The sequence below is a fragment of the Thunnus maccoyii genome, chromosome 20, assembly GCF_910596095.1.
Source record: "Thunnus maccoyii chromosome 20, fThuMac1.1, whole genome shotgun sequence".
In the NCBI taxonomy this organism is placed as follows: domain Eukaryota; kingdom Metazoa; phylum Chordata; class Actinopteri; order Scombriformes; family Scombridae; genus Thunnus; species Thunnus maccoyii.
In genome coordinates this window covers 24245966-24263398 of record NC_056552.1, presented here as the reverse complement: position 1 = coordinate 24263398, position 17433 = coordinate 24245966, and the positions used below count along the sequence as shown (strand labels likewise).

Below are 17433 nucleotides of genomic sequence, written 5' to 3'. Positions count from 1 at the left end.
GCCAGCACTGAAGTGATGTAAGAGACAGAGGGAGGGAGAAAGCCGAGAAGGAGGAGAGAAGAAGTAGAGAGAGAGGGAGAGAGAGGGGGTCTGGTTCAGAGCTCTGATAGTCTCCTCACTTTCGGAGACCCAGACAGAGAGCAACTCCCCAGCGGGTATCCTAACAGAGGTAGGCTGGCTTTCCACACGTCCACCCTTTCAATATGACAGGGAAATATAATCCAGGAAATGTAAGAAATTGGAGTGCTGTTTGAAAACATGTAATGACATTGTCATGTATGCACATTCAGTTGAGTTCTAATGTTTAACATGAGGATAACACATCACAGTCGTTTGGAAGATGTTGTGCTGTGTGGGTGTCAAGTTGAATGCGTCATGCAAACTGCAAGAATGATTTAAAACACGATGATTTTTTCATGACTGAAATCTGTCAAGTTATTGGGAAGCTGTATAGAAGACTGTTAATTAATTGCTGACGTGTCTCTGACGTGAGGATAATACCTAATGAGCCCGTTTGGTTTATTTGTTTCTGCAGCCTTCGGTAACTTTGACTTGAGCAGAGCTGACTGGGGCTCCAGGAATCAGCACCTTGGACAGCGACACACCGCGGCTTCCACACGCCGCTTAGCCGGGAGAGAGCGCGCACAGCCCGGGCAACAATCAGCTCCCCTCCCGGTCCGGATATGCTGCTGTCCTGCCACCGCTCCACAATGGGTTGCAATGGGCTTTAGTTTGTCCATTGCGTAATAGTAGCCGGGAAATGCCCTTGACAACAATCTACACAGTGTTGTACTCAGCATGACGGCGGCGCAGGAGACTGAGCGAGTAGAGGAAGGCTCGGCGGCGAAACTTACACAAGACTGAACATTTGCATGTTTAACCAGAGTTGAAGTGTCTTTGCCAAAACATGACTTCAAGAGTTCTTCGCACCATGGGGATAAGGCACCTTTTGCTGCTGCTGATATACCTCGACCCGCTGAGCGTGCTGAGCGCCGCCACGGGCGGTAAAAAGACCAAGCAGGCGCCCAGGAAGGCTCCCAAAGCCACTGCGGTGCCCACGGTCGCCCCGCAGAAGACCCCGCAGCCAGCGCCCGCCAGCAACCACGATACCTGCCTGGGTTACTACGACGTGAGCGGGCAGTATGACAAATTGTTCGAGTGCAACAACACGGACCACCGGTACTGCTGCGGGACGTGCTACCTGCGCTTCTGCTGCGAGTACAAGAAAGACCGGCTGGATCAGAAAGCCTGCAAGAACTACCAGAGCCCAGTGTGGGTGCAGACGGCCGCCCCGTCACCCATCCCGACCGGTGAGACGTACGATCCGAGCATGGATCAGACCAACACGGCGGTCTATATCACCTGTGGGATCATAGCCTTCATCATAGTGTTGGGAGTGTCGGTCAAAGTTGCTTATGACAAAGCCACAGAGCCGCCTCAGGAAATGAATATTCATAGGTAAGTCACTGATAAGACGCAAGACTGATCTAAATCATGTGTTTGCAGCACATATCTTTACCCTGCGTAATATATCATTTAAAATGTTCTTCATTTAAGTGAGTAGAAAAAGACTCATGGGTCCTATACAAAGAGTTCAAAGGTCAAGACTCATACAAAGAGTTCAAAGGTCAAGACTCATGTCAGCAACAGGCCTAGAGTCATGTCACATACATTAGTTTTCAATGTCCCATCATATAACTGAGAATATATATATTTAAAGTTGGAGCCAATGTGTTTTTTTTCTCTATATGAGAAATAATGAACTACAAATTGAGCTGGTAAAGTGTTTAAATTAATTAGCAGATTATCTAAAGCCAAACCGATGAGCCCCTTTCAGATCAGATTCTATTAGATTTGCAGCAGATGTTAAATCCCAAATAAGTGAATCGCAATGAAAGCCTGAAATAATTACGGGGGAGTTAAAAGAGAAGTGATTGTTGTAGGCTGATGTTCATGAAGAGAGGGTGCGTGTTTGTGTGTGTGTGTGTGTGTGTGTGTGTGTGTACATCTGTTACGTGTGGGAGTGAGAGGGAATGATGGCCAACATTTATATTTGATGTTTGTTAGTTTATAACGCAGATAAAGTCTCTGTTAAGCTGAGATAATAACTGCCCGTTTTTCAATCTAAGAGTAGTCCAGATATTTGACTCATGTTGCAACCAAGTCAAGGTAACCAGCTGTCAAACACACTTCAACGCCTACCCCCAATCCTCCACCCTATCTCCCCACCCTCTGCACATCAGTACATGTCTGTCTGGTGTGTTCAGGTGGGGATTTGACAAGAATGTTTAGCAAAGATGGGATACCATGGCCAATGATTGCCTTTCACCCCCTCAGCCGGCTCCTGCTTCCTCCTGGGGCTTCACCATATGAGAGTTATCATACATGAGTGGACCACATGTTGTAGTCTGTACCCACATCAGTGAACAAATGCTGACACACATTATTTCCTCAAGATTGAATAGGTTTTTTTTTATTGGATGCATTATTCAACACTTGAGCAATCTTAAGACTGTGAATAATGGATAGTGTTAACGTTGGGGCTGTATCAAGGTCGTGTGACATGCATGCACGGCTGCACATTCAATAAGGAACAGGAAGAGAGGGGTTGGGGGTGGGGAGTTAAAATATTAATTTAAAAGCGAAGGTTACGCTGGTGATACATTTGTCGTACAAAAGCTTTGAGCTGCTGCAGCAGCGCAAAAGTAATTTGATTTCCTCTTCAAAAGCGACGCCAGAAAAAGCAAACAAACACTTTTTGAACTTTCTTTCATCACGATTGCTTCTCCCTCTCTTCCACTCTCCCCCCTCAAGGGCTTCATCCTTCCATATGCACCTGGTGCGGTCTGAAAAACATTCAAATTCAACCCAATTAGACGACACACTCACACATCCAATGTTGTTTCTCTCGCAAATGAACATTTGTCATGTTCCCAGACTTAAAAAAAAACAGAACAAAAAAAAAAAAACAGAGCAGCCCTGAATTACCCGTAATAGCGCAACACTGTCTTAACAATTAGCAGCTATTTGGCGTGCAGAAAACAGACGTGCTATGAGTTCATTTTGAACTTGGTTTAGCTGCACGCAGAGAGAGATGCTGATACATATGGAGAAAAAAAAACATCAAAAAACCCCCATCTTTTTGGTGCAGAGAACAGTATCAACATTTGCTCTTGTCTTTTGATTTTCAGGGCCCTTGCAGACATCCTGAGGCAGCAGGGGCCCATTCCCATATCGCAATACGACTGTGAGAATTTTGCAGCGATGAACGGCTCACCCAAAGACAACACACCAATCAGAACCTCATCCAAGAACCACTACACCCCTGTTCACACCTCCAAATCCAACCACGGTAAGAGCTCTCCTTTCCCTCCACTCAAACACTCTGAAGCCTTCACAAGCATCCACTAGTTTATGTGTCATGACTGTTGGTCAAATATAGCTTGAAGGTTGATTTTAACAGATCGACCGTTTGCCCACATCCCTCTCAGTGTGTTCCTTTGCAATTTATACAATATTGCTTTTGCAAAATTCTGCATTCCCCTCCGAAGAGTGGGCAACACACTGTGCTCCCCCTTTCATCACAAATGTTAACATCCAGTAATTATCCGATTTGAGCAAGAGAGTGCGAGGGAGAGAACGACAGAGAAAAAGAGGGGCCTGCGAGCGGAGATAATTACAGGCTGGCAAGGTAGCACGGTCCTGCAGTCTATGACAGGGTGTATGTGATGACCTCACAGTCAGTCAGTGGGTGAATCAGACAGCGCTCACACCCGGAGCACACCGCATGATTTAACCCCACAATTCAAAAAACAGACAGGGAGCATAAATCGGTAATATTACTAATAACTGTGCAGGAAAAAACAAGAGGAGGCAAGTCAGCGCCGGCAGGTTTTTGGGCAACGCAGGTGTTATCAGATCAAGAGGCAAAGACACAGATGGAAAATAATGAGATATTAGAAACACAAAGGAGTCGCTGAGATGGAAAGAAAGACGTTTAGCCTCAGCGCTGCACGTCTTAACCAAAGAAATATATCAATGTGGAAAACTGTAGACTTTGAAGCACCAAAATGATGATATATGTGAGTGTAGCTGCTACTATCCTCTACTGCATAAATGATGTTTTTTGGGAAAAGATTATTGGTGTCGTCGATAATGTGTCAATCAAAAAATTTGATCAACCTCAACCTTCAACCTCCCCCCACCCAATTATTGTTTTGTTGCCAAGGCAACAGCGTTCGGACAGATATAAAAACATCAACAAAGTCAGATTTCTGAAGAACAATTACTTGGCAAATTGTCTCTGTCCAATGAAAACTACGTATCTCCAAATTCTGTGAATTTTTTTTAGTAACTATGAAAGATCAGCTGTTCCGCTGGGAAAGTTCTCCTACTCCTCAAGCAAAATACACCATCTAAAAATCCATTAGTTTATCTTGAAAATGAATTGTCCCAAAGCTGAGGACAGGACTTCTTTTAAATATGTTTTGGAGAAACATGTTTACGTAAGGACAATGACGTAGCATATGGTCCCTTGTTTCTTTATGTAATAATTCAGTCTTTTTAAAATACTGAATTTGAAAACTCGGACTCTGCATAATTCAAAGCATATCAAATACAATATATTTGTATGGCTACATGTTATTCTCTTCAAACTCCTACTTCACCCTACATGCTGCAATATGGTGTTCGTACTATCCCCAACAGCAAATATGGATCATTCGTGGTTAAAGAAATATCTATTTCTATAAAAACCATGAATTTGTGGTTTCTGTGTGTAGACTGTGTGTAGGTGAAACCTACATAAGTGCCTCTCAAACCTGATTGGTGGGTCTCCCTCCCTGCCACTGCCCTCAGACCATAACTCAAGATCTGAACCATTTGATCAGGTTCCCTCCGGCCCTTTAGACAATAAAATATCCCAGTGTCCAGTTAGTATCATAGCAAAACATTGACCAGAATCATCACTTCACATGATATTCACTCAATCAACCCTAACCCTAATATTCCATCATGGTATAGTCCAGCAAGTGGCCTAAATGCACACATTTGCCTCGAGGCAACAAAGTTGATGAATATATATGAAAACAAATGATGTCCTTAAACCATTAGTTATGTTCCTTTAGATATTCATGCACATGCTTGAATTTTTTTCCACTCATTTTAAGTGAAAGGTGTTAAATAGTCACACACTTTCCTAGTACTGCACCACATGTAGTTCTGCTTCCTGAAAGGATGCTCCTACCCCAAAACCCAACATTACACCCACCTCAGCTCCTCATTTGATTCATCAGAAATGTGTCATGAGATAATACAATGTTCACAAATATATAACCATATGCAGTAGGCATTACAGTGTGTAAAAAATACACCTTTTATTGACCTCTACTGGTTATGACAGAGCGAGAAATCACAGCACCTGACACAGAACATGTAGTTGTTGTAGCTGGTTTGAGTCAGTGGGACAGCAAAAATCCTTTTGCATGCTTGTCTCAAAATAATACACTGTGCATATTTCCAGCGTATTTGGGTTTGTAAACTTGGCCTCTTTCTGCCACATCGCCATCTATCAGATACTTGTTGGGAACATTTTTTACAGCTCTGTGTTTGTTGCGACTACAGTCTGCGTTCATTCACTAAGTGTCTCTCCCTCTCAGCCGCTGCATCAGTCTCTTCCTAATGGTCACTGGCCAGCCATGCAGGGTACACGGCTGATACACAGCTGCACGTGGCAGGCTGCCTTCAGTATGACCTTGCATGCATTTATACTCAGTAAAGGTCGGGCGTCACTTTATCTGTCTATCTGTCGCTCTGCTTGGCTGGGACTATTTTGCCTGCTTGCGCACAATCACTGCAAATAGAACACAACTGAGCACGGCTCAGCTCAGTCTACTCCAGCCAAGCTCCCCCTCATCAGGGACTGCAGCAGTCCTGACGGGGTTGGACATGAAAGGCAGTGACAGCGCAGGCGAAAGCGTGGTTAATGCGTGCATATAAATTGGGAGCTCCACTCGATGCCCTAACAGGCTCCATGGTGCCGCGGAGAGGGAGCCCACTCGCTCTCATAGAAAATGCATATTCATGTTCGCCTAAATGGGCATTTGGCACAGAGTGGGTAGGCAGTCCTCTTAAGGAGTGGGTCCTTGGCTGGAGTTGACACTTCACATCCAGAGGCTTTTTGAGACACTTTTAAATCAGGTGGAAAGACCTCATAAAGCGAGTGGCTAAACGGCCTGAGAGGATCCTATCAACTTATGTCAAGAGTGAGAATAACATCTATTTCTCCTTTGATCCTCCACATGTAATGATGCCCAGTCAGTAGTAATCACTTCCTCGCCGAAGTATCTCATTTTATAGCCAGAGTTTTGTTTAGGCCCTTTTCTAAAAATACAAGCTGACTTATTTTTTCACATTGCAGTCCTTGTGTGATGACATGGTACCCTTGGTGCACTGAAAAACTTCCCCGCATTTTTAGAACGATATATTAGAAAAAAAAAAAAAAAAAAAAACGGGGCCCAAAGCAAAAACAGTACAGACAGCATAATATGATACCAGCACAAGTGTTGCTATTTTTAATTCGCATCCACTCTGCATTGTTGTGGGCTCAGATCCTCTTTTAGGTCGGGGTGTAAACACAGTGCACCCTGCAGCCACAACAAGGAGTAGATACCTTTACAGGAGTTCGCCTTTGGTCAAAGTAAACAATAACCGCTTCTCTGAGTAATGCAGTTTGGCCCACAGCTCTCTTCAGATGAAGTTGATTTGTTTACTGCACACCACAGGCAAAGATTTGCCCTTTTCTTTGTTTTTTGAAAAGTGTTGCTTGGTTTCCTCTCTGACATTTTCTTAATGTGCAGAATGATGAAATATAGTTTTCAGGTAGTGCAGAGAGAAGCTGTTTCCTCTGCTTCGGTTTACTCAACAGAAACCAAAGAAAAAACAATTACTCCTATATAGCAGTTTTGCAAAAAGAGAATAGGCAAATTGGATTATGAGTTATGGGGTTGCATCAGAATAAGCAGCAGAAGAAGAATGACTATGTTCAAGTGCATGCTCCATTGGAGGTTGGAAAGCCTTCAGCCAGTATCTATACAGTGTGTGTTTGAGCTCCTGTACGCTACTCCAGGGTTTCGAGCAGACAGTTAATTTTGTTTGGGATGAGCAACCTCCCGCACTTAAAGGTCAGCTGTTCTGGACAATTAGAGGTCGTGATGATGGCGTAACATTTCCAGTTATTTAGCAGCTTTGACATGACCTTCAGATATTTTTAAATCTCATAGCTGTGTGTGTGTGTGTGTGTGTGTGTGCGTGTGTGTGTGTGTGTGTTTGCGTGCTCTCCATGAGCTACCCAAACAACAAGTTTTGCCTAAATAACAAAACGCTGATTTAATTACTCTAATTATTTGCCAATGGGCACTTTTATAATCACATTCAGTAAGCCCCCCTACCCCAAACACTACCACACACACACACACACACACACACACACACACACACCTCCCTCCTCTGCCTGCAACCTCCCTCCAATTAATCCTTAAAGTGTGCAGCTATAATATCTCCACGGTGACCTCCCTCGCTCCCCATTGGCCAGATAATCATCACCCACATGTTAAAAACAACATTTCTATGCTGACTGCGTTAACATGTTTAATAGAAGCTTCCTCCTGAGTGCACCTGTGTTCAACCTCAGCATCTGAGAGACCCCACCTAATTGTCTCCTGCCCTAGATCTCATTATTGCCCCTTATTATACAGCTGGACTATTGGCCCCCTAAGTGTGTGTGCGTGTGTGTGTGTGTGTGTGTGTGTAAATGAGGAGGTTTCAGGTGTGAAGGCAGGAATCCATCAGCATCTCTTTCCATTCGCAGGACCAGTTAATTATAGACCAGTGTCGATCAGGACTTACTGCACTGCATCATTAATTTCATGAGAGGGCAGGGCAGGGTTAAAAGAAAAGGGGCAAGATGGCATTTGGTGTCCATTTTTTTTTGTGCTAAAGAGGCTTCAGCGTGCATCTCAGACTGAGAGAGCATGAGAGGAAGATACAGATATGAAGATATGCGATGGAAGAGCTACAGCTTAGCGACTTTATTGAGATGATGTACACAGCTCCATGTCCACTCCAGCAGATCGGCATCTGATAATGCTATAAAATCAGTATACCATGTAAATTACCTCTGCCTGGCTGTGTTAAAGCTTAATCGACCTTGGAGTCGGGTAACCTCCCCAATGCCAGCCACACAGTATCACGTTCAACTTGGTTCATGATATAATTATCTTATTATTCACGTTTCCTCTCTCAGAGGTAATTCTGAGGTGTAGGTGTCCAGTGAATAAGTTTGATTAAAGAAGTATTACCATATGAATCCTCAGTGCCGACTAGCTCCGTCGCACGTTCTTTTTCATGGCACATCTTTGAGGTGAAAGTCACGATTTTCTTTGTATCAAGGGCGATAAATTCATGATGTGTAGCCTTCCCCCTGCAGGCTCTTCATGCTACCTCACCTTAATGAGCTGGGAATGGGAGCAGGAAGAAAAGGGGGATTGCTTTTGAAGGGTCTTTCACATTCGAGGGTTGTCGCAGTGGGTCGTGGAGTGGCCTACCAATGACAAAGGTGACAAAGGAAGACAACAATAGTGTTTGTGAGCCTCACACACAGAATTGCTGGTATGATGGAACGGGAAAATAACCCCAGCAAATACTCTATCTGCAGCCATGAAAGCAGCGCAGGGAGAGGTATGATTGAGTTCAAAGTGCATTGGTATGTGGGTGGTTGAAACATATTGCTTTTTGTCCCCTCCTGAAGATCATCACACTGTGTTTGCTGGTGTGGTTCACATTTTCACCATTTCCCCTCTATCTGTACTGGAGGGAAATGGCACCACAGGGAGGTTTTCCATTTGACACCATGACACAATTGGGGCCGTTGAGAAGGTGATGGAAAAGCCTGAATACTGTTTTGTAATATGTAACAGGTGTCTTGTTCAACTTTACCGCTTTATTGCAGTTTAGTGGTGCACCAAGCCATTTAGGCTTGTGACCACACAAAGGGGTAGTTCAGTGACTACTATAAAGTTGAAGGACTTTTGAGCAACAGATTAAAAATCAGAATGGTCAAGCAGAAGAGGCCAAGATATGACTTTTAGTCCCTGTTCACGCAAACTGACTCAAAGTGACAAGTTTGCTGGTGTGATTAGCTCTGAGCATATAATTTACATTCTCAGCTCTGATTGGGTGCACTATATTAGTGCACAACAAAGTAATTCATTTCCCGAACAATGTGTTTCCATGCATTTTTTCTTTAAATTCAATTCCCAGGCTCGTTAACGTTGTGATCCTTAAGATTTTAGTTCAGGTTGATTTGGTGACACCTCTGGTTACCTTGGTAACAGCAAGTGAAGTTTAATACAACAGTGCTCATTGAGAAGCTACTTTTTTAGAAATACAACAGAAGAGCAACTCGTACATCTGTTTAAGCACAGCGCAACCAACAAACTGACGTTTTAATAGAGAAGTCAGTCAAAATAATCTCAACTGTGATCTGATTTCATGTAGCAGTAGAGCATGTAGAGTTTTTCACACCAAAACAGCAGACAAAACAATGCCAAAAATGGCATTTTTGATAAACAATCTCAGTCAGTACTAACCATAATGACAAACACATTGCATTTCCTGTGGCTGCTTCACAATAAAAGCAACTCCATGTTTCACCAGTTGGACGCTTTTACTGTGAAGCAGAGCATTAAAAGTAAAAAATATTGTGTTTACATGAGCAGCACCTTCACACAGCTCTGACACAGAGTAAAGAGAACGAACAGAAAACAGTGAGGCTGTTATCAGTGAGATAAAACTGCATCAGGTTACATGCTGCATCATTTTCCTGTGAATCCCTCGTGCTTAAATATGCATCTGAATCCACCTGTAACAAAGGAGGGCTCCCACACTGGGTCTGTAACCCTGACCTCCCAGACCATGGATGACTGCGCTAACCACTGAGCCAAAGGGTCAACCCGCTAGCCAAGGGCCAGCGTGTCTACTCATCTGTGGTCATTACTCTCTAGAGGGCATATGACACCACCACTACCAATAACATCTACAATATAGACATAATTACTCAGTGTTAACACACTCAGTAGCTATTGCAGAAAGAATGGCCACCATAAGTAGCATCAAATTAGTGGTTTGACTTCATGGAAATCTTCATGATTATAACTTTAAAGTGTATTTAGAGAATTGGGCTTTTGATCGTGATGATCAGAATCAGAATGAGCACAATTGGTTGTCTTCAGGTTGTCACATGTGTCAGAGAACATCTCAGCTTCCCCAGGTTGCACCACTGGGCAACTTCTGAGTCTTAAGTTGTCCCAGCAAGTTATTCAAGGTTCAGTTCACAATGAATGGCGTCTCGGCTCACTTGCTCGAGGCCGTATACATTAACAGGGTTTTAGTTCCTACCATCGTAAATCTCAAAAACAGCTGGATCCTATCTTTCATTAGAACCTCTCTGCACAGGCTTTGCTAGAAATGTGATGTCTCCTAGTCCTAGCCAAGTTAACCCCTGATGACATTACTAATGATTATTCTCATTATCAATTGATCTATTGGTTATTTTTTCAATTAATCAAATTATAGTTTAGTCAATAAAATGTCAGAAAATAATGAGAAATGTCTGCTGCCAAATGTTTTCAAATGGCTTGTTTTCATCAACCAACAGTCAAAGAAATTCAATTTACAATCATATGAAAGAAAGAGAAAAGCAGCAAATCCTCACATCCGAGAAAAAAATGCTCAATAAACGACAAACAATAATAAAACATGACGATAATAAAACGATAAACAATAATATTGATTCAATTAAAATTGTTGCTGATTGATTTTCTGTTGATCAACTAATCTATTAATTAATGAAACTAATTGTTTCAGCTTTGATCAGGGTTATTTTCTTGAATTCTAGAGCCACAGAAGACTTTATACAACTGTTGTCACTGTCTGAATAGTACACCACATGATGAATAAACTAATCTTGATGCATAAACATGGTGAAGTTCCCCTTCAGTATGAATCAATGTCTACTTTTGACCCATTGTCATTAGCTGTATGCTGTATGTCTATCGGTCAACCAAAGAGTGTTTCATTTGAATAATATTTACAGGACTGACAAAGTAGAAACATCCTGTAATTCATAGAGAGTAAAGAGTAAAAAGTAAAGATTAGAACAATGTAGTGCTGCTTTCCTGTCCTGGTAATCTTCTTGTGACTCTTCCTATTTAACTTGCGACTCTTTAAGGGGTCCCAACCCTTAGTTTGGGAACCACTGTTTTAGCTTTAGTTGTTGTTGCAAATGCTTGACTGTGTGTATAAATGTTTGCCTGACTGATTGTTTTTGTGTGTATGCCTGTGTGTTTCCACATAAATGTTTGTATGTGAATGGTTTTACATATTGTGTGTGTGTGTGTGTGTGTGTATGAACAGGTCTCCACTATGGAAAGGAGAGCGTCCGGAGCAGCGGAGGCGCCGAGCTTCACAATTTCATCTCCTCTGGCTTTGTGACGTTGGGTCGAGGCCATCCGAAAGGTGAGGTACCTTTTTCTTTCTTTCTCCTTTCACACAGGAGATTAAATTAACTCTTCTTATCTACAAATATACTCGCTGAATAGTAAAACGACCCGTGTAATGTTCCACTTGCAACACCAGTGATCAACAAAAAGACAGCGACAGAGGTGAAATGTTTCCAGATTCAATTTCCCTGCCGAGCAATCCACATGAACTGCCTCTGCATTCTGCAATTAAATACAAGCAAACACACACTTACCGCCGCTGATGGGTGGCGACGGGGTGGAGAAGGTGACTCTGAATGCTGCACACACATCCACAACACACACATACGAACACAGCCATTAGTGCGGGGCCAGAGTTTTCCCATGGGTAATACACTGATTAGTATGCAGCCATGTTGGCCGAGCTCTTGTGATTTATTCCCATCCATTTTAGCTCCACAAATCAGACCCTGCGTGTGTTTGTGTGTGCCTGTGTGTCACCTTGCGGGGGTTGAAAGGCGCGCTCCTTTACCTGATACTGTTTTCTAAGGTTTAATTGAAAGTGTTTGTGCCAGCGTGAGACTGCTTGTAATGCTTCATGGTGGCTGACTGCTTTAGTAAAAATCTACGCACATGATATAAATATAACTCAGTTGCACTGCTGCGTATGTGCCCTGGCTGTATTTCCACTCTTCCTCTTTGCCATCAGAACCTGCTGATTTCCTGTTCATCATCATAATTACAGCAGCTGATGACCTGTCATTGCTTTAATAAATACAAGTTCAGATTTATGTGTTGCTTGGCAGGCATGTGTGGCTCTTTCAAAGGCAGAAACTGCTCTTTTATAAAGTATCATGGGTTTTGTTTCCAAGCGCACAAAAAACTGCAGGAGACTGAAATCTTCTTATTTCTAATGAGCAACCATCGTATTTATGTTTACATGAAATTAGCTGTTTTTCTCCTTGCTTTTTGCTTCCTTTGTTTTCATCCCCAGAGGGGGTCCATTTCACAATGGTATTCATATGCAGCCAGCGGTGAAAAAAAAATCTGCTGATAATTCTCTGTAGTCCCCCCTGCCCCTGAATCTCTACCAGAGATGAGTAATGAGAAAAAAAATGATTAGGTTTTGTGAATCCTTATTCTTCTAAATACATTTTCCCTTCTGTACAAATATCACAATAGCAGCTCTCCGGCATCTCCGGCTATATACTTGTCACAACAACAGCATGGGGTATGGTTTAGTGTTCAGCATCTGTTGAGTCAAATCTGTGTTTTCTTGCTGCGGGTAGCCTTTGATTTCCTCTGCTGCAAAAACAAATGAAACGTGACAGATTGAGATCTTGGAAAGGTCTGCTGATGCTAAAACTCTTGCAAAAAATAAAAAAATTAAAGTATGTGAAGCATTTTTTTCCCCCAATGTCTCTTTTTTGCTGTCTTGTGCCTGGAGGCAGGTACAGTATTACTGCGGATTGAATCCTAAAATCAATGATACACTGGTGTGAAGTTTGGTTTGGATATTGTTGCTGCTCGGTATTATCTTTAGCATTTCACTAGCGTACAATCACTTCAGGGCGGCAGAGGGAAACGAACAGTTTAACCAATCCTCCCCCGCTCTCTTCACAAGCACTCTTCATATCCACAAAAGCAGAATGGCTTCAGCTACATAATGTATTACTTCTGTCCTTCACTAACTGAAGGATTCAAATTGCTCCTACCTATGTTCGATGTTTTTGACAACACACAGTCATTTATCTTTCCGGTTTAATGATTTGCAAATTGTCAGTAAACCTTTTGATCCATCACTTGACCCAACATTGAATTTATCCAAAATCTGTGGATGGATTTTATCATTCGAGCAGTGGACCTGTGGGCTGATGTGAACTCACAGCGATGAGATGGAGTCAGGTTAAGGTTAACAGCAAGTAAACAGTCCGGTTGAATTTAAATCATACCGAGCTTCACTCTTTTTTGAAGAGGTTTGCACAGCTTGGTTTGCTCTGGCTGGGAGTAACAAAGCTGGAAAAAAAAAGAATGCAAATAGATATTCACCAGTCTCTCAGTGGAAAAATTCTGTTTCCACGTGAATTAGATGAAAACAGATGTTGTCTTCTTTGCTGCATCTTGCTTGTTTTTAGTATATATATGTTGGTTTAGGAGTCATGATGTGGGTTTCTGGCTTGGGTAAGCATGACGTCTGTTGCGGTGCCTAATTATACAGACGGAAAGTGTGTTTGGTTGTTAATTATATGGCAGACTGTGTGTGTGTGTGTGTGTGTGTTTGTGTGTTTGTGTGTTGCCGTGCAGCCCTTGGGGAGGACAGGTGAGGTCAGGGGGTGTTGCTGTGCTTCAGAGCAGCTGGATTCCTCACATCTGTGTACCGGGGTACAAAACAAACCTGTGCTGAACTCTAAAGGAGATCAGTCAGTCCTGGGGAGGGAAACAAAAATTCAAAAACACACATACAGCAAGGATCTTTAATTTCCACTACAATCCAAGACTGTTAGAATTCACCTTTTTGGTTTGTTAACCTTCCCTTTAGTTTACCCTGTGTAATTCTGCATCAAGCAGTGGTTTCCCACATTTCCCAGAATGCCTTTCAGCAACTTTTAGAGAAGGCTCATGAAATAGTTGTCACAATCTTGGGGTGACACAGAAATTGAGTTTTTAGCTGTGTCCCACTTCTATACTACACACTAATTCTAAACATACAGTATGTAGTGTGTTCTTGGGATTTATTGTGAAGCAGTTATAGGAAATGCAATGCATTTGTCACAGAGATTAGTGGAGCTTTGGTAGCTGGGCTTCTGCTCAATAAAACTTGGTCTGCCCAACAAGATTTGGTGCAACTTTTTCAACGGATCAGATTTAAATATTGCAGGGAGGAATGGTAGAAGAAACAGCCTCAGTGAGCAGCTGGCTGAAGAGCTGCATGTTTTTCCAGGGTTTGTGTGAACCAGCCAAGTCCTCCAAATTAAATGAGCAAATATGTTGTTTGACCATGTGACTCCAGAATGACACATAGGAGCGTTTTCTAATCTGGCGCCCTTATTGGCAGTAACTGACAGGACATCGTGTCTGAGCTTTCCAAAACTGTTATAAGTCACTGTTAAAAAATAATGATGTTTTATGATGTGACAATGTTTTGGTTAAGGTCTGGTTAGGTTTAGGCACCATGACCTTCATCATCATGACTACGATCATAAGCGCTCTCCAAGTCCACTGTTGGGTTATATCCTCCATCCACCCAACCCACCTCCGAATGAGGACATTTGTCGACATACAGACGTCATTTGAACTCCACCACTGCGGGTCATGATTACTGATGATGGCATCTGACACTCATACACACCACGCACGTAGCTATATGTTGTTTTTGGGTGACTAACATTACGACTTGTTGAGTCATTTTTCTTGGACGGTCTCGAACCAACAGGTCATCAAGGTAGACAGTGCCTTTACTGTGCTGTGCTGCCCGGTGGAAAACCATTAGTGACAGCATGACTCACAGCTCCCCAGCAATTTACACATGGGCTTGTGGTTTTTATACATTTACATATGAGTAAATTCACATAAATGTGATTTTATGTGTGAAATGTCAGACATCACATGTGAAAACATCAATTTTACATGTAATATCTTGAGAAACAGCTTTTCACATGTGATAAAAACATGTAAATGTAAATGTCTGTAAATCACTAGTCTCTGCTGTAGCTTGGCTGAATGAATGAATTATCAGTTTGTGCAACATGGAACAAAGGTGGAGACCAAGAGACACCATTCACTCATATACAGCATTATGTCTTTATATCCACTTGACACAAGCTTTCAGACCAGTGAAGTCATCTTCTCCTCACATGGAGAAAAGGGCCAACAGCCAAACCACCAAGCTGTTTGTGTAAGAACATTTCATTTTTCTGAATTGCATGACTCCTTTCAAAGCCCTCAGTGACTGTATGGAGTCAGTGTAGTGTGAGGGTGGGTGGCCATCTGTTTCCTGCATGATCTCCCTTTGCTGATCCTGGGTTCTGATTTGGTTTTGGGATTTTGGAGAGAATATTTTCTTTTTTCCTTTCTTTTTGGGAAGATTTAATGCTGTAGACACATGGGGTCACTTTTGTTTGTTACTTATGTCTTCTATCATAGGAAGAAAGGTTTTTTTCCCCTCTCTCACAGCACCCTTGTGTTTTCCCAGAGTGACAATCTTTTAAGAATGCTAAACTTTATTTAGCATTCACAGCTGCTTACCTTGCTCCTGTCCCCTCAGCCATCTGTCCAGATCGATGCACCGCCTCACATATTCCTTTGCTCCTGTGTATTCTGTTGTCCTCTTGTCCAAAATTAGGAGGCAGCGAGGTTGAGGCTTCTGTCAAACTGAGCCAAACTAATGAGGATGCTCACTGATCTGTTGGGTATGTGTGTGTACGTGTGTGTGTGTGTGCTGCTGTCAGATGGGACTGCACTGTTACAATGCCTTGGGTGTAAAAACTGCAGAACTGAGTTTGAAGCTTCAGAGTCGCCAGTAATTGTATAAAAGTTCTCTGGAAACATAATCTCAGAAGATAGATAAGAGGGAGACAGAGCAACTTTGCCTCCCTTGTTTGCTGGCATTGGTGATGCAACGCTACACTACATCATCACTTCTTGCCTACGCAGACTGAAGCCCAATAGCAGGCTTATATTAATTGTTCTTGTCACAGAAGAACTGCAGTGTACTTTTCTATTCACTCACTGTCACGACGAAAACTCTGCACTGTAAATCACTGTCACATTGTCGCACACATTTCTCTGCGCTGGAGTGTGTTTAAGAGGAGAAAAGCTCAGCGCGCTGGCAGGCGGATTGAGAATCCCTGCCATTGATGTAGCAAGATTACAACTCCAACACCTTGATTGATTGAAATTTTCTGCCTCGGACAGGAGAGTGGATTGACAGCCAGCATGCAAATTTGATAGTCTATTAAAAATGCAGCGTGCCAGCTGTTATTGGTTGAATGCGTCCATTTTAATTATTTTTCCATATGTCAGTCTTGTTGATATGAAACGCAGCCAAGCCACAGCATCCGGAGAAGTGATTACTCCAGACAAAGCCTCCATCCTTGACTTAGCGTGTGCCATACTTCATTACCTTGCTAAGCCCAACTTTTAATTCTGCCCCGTGGAGGAACTCAAATTGGTTTTTATGGCAGGCAATTATTGTTTTTATGAATATGATGTGTCTGGAATGGTGGATATGGTGATGTAGCAGCAGAATTAGCGAGGGATGTTATCACAGAACTTTTATTTACAGTGCAATTTCAGCACATTAACGAGTGCAAGAGCCACTAATTGGTGTGCTCCTTATGTAGGAAGTTGTACTGTACAACAGCGTAGTGCTAACAGACCGTAGGGACTTTCAAGGGGAAAAGAAAGAATCTAACAAAGCAAATATGAAACATTTTGGTTCTGCTGTTACGTACTAACAGCTGTTTGCCTCTCATTTGTCCTTTTGTTTACCTTTTGTGAAGAAGTTGATGACAGGGTATAAAAAACCCTCTGCATTTCAATACTTCCCTCTGATTGTGAAACAGTCATCTCCTGTTCCTCTGAATGAATCAGATGCCGTGGAACAACAAGCCCACAGGCAGTATCATCATTTCCAGCCCATGTAATCAACACTCCAGGCTGATGAGGCAGAAGATGAAAACATCCGGACGTGAAAACCTTTGGTGTTGTTTAAGCTACACAAGGAAAAACAAGCCCAGACAAGAACTGATTCATATGAGCGGTGACCACGGAAAGCTCTGATGCATCATCAAGCTACGGATAGAAAACGAGATCTCTGATGTAAAACTCAAATTTTCCAGCAAATCAAACGATGTGATATTGCCTCACTGTCTCTTCTATGGCTTTTAATTAGTCT

At 42.5% G+C, this 17433-nt stretch overlaps 1 protein-coding gene across 1 annotated transcript in view; it reads left to right on the top strand.

The window, feature by feature from the left end:
• Positions 1-671: 671 nt before the first annotated feature.
• The window catches only part of LOC121887393 (protein shisa-6), a 65742-nt gene continuing 48980 nt past the window's right edge, over positions 672-17433 (top strand). Inside the window, exons 1-3 of the mRNA XM_042398127.1 lie at positions 672-1458; positions 3192-3352; positions 11473-11574. Of these exons, the coding sequence (XP_042254061.1) occupies positions 908-1458; positions 3192-3352; positions 11473-11574 (814 nt within the window). The 5' untranslated portion in view covers positions 672-907. The remainder of the gene's footprint in view (positions 1459-3191; positions 3353-11472; positions 11575-17433) is intronic.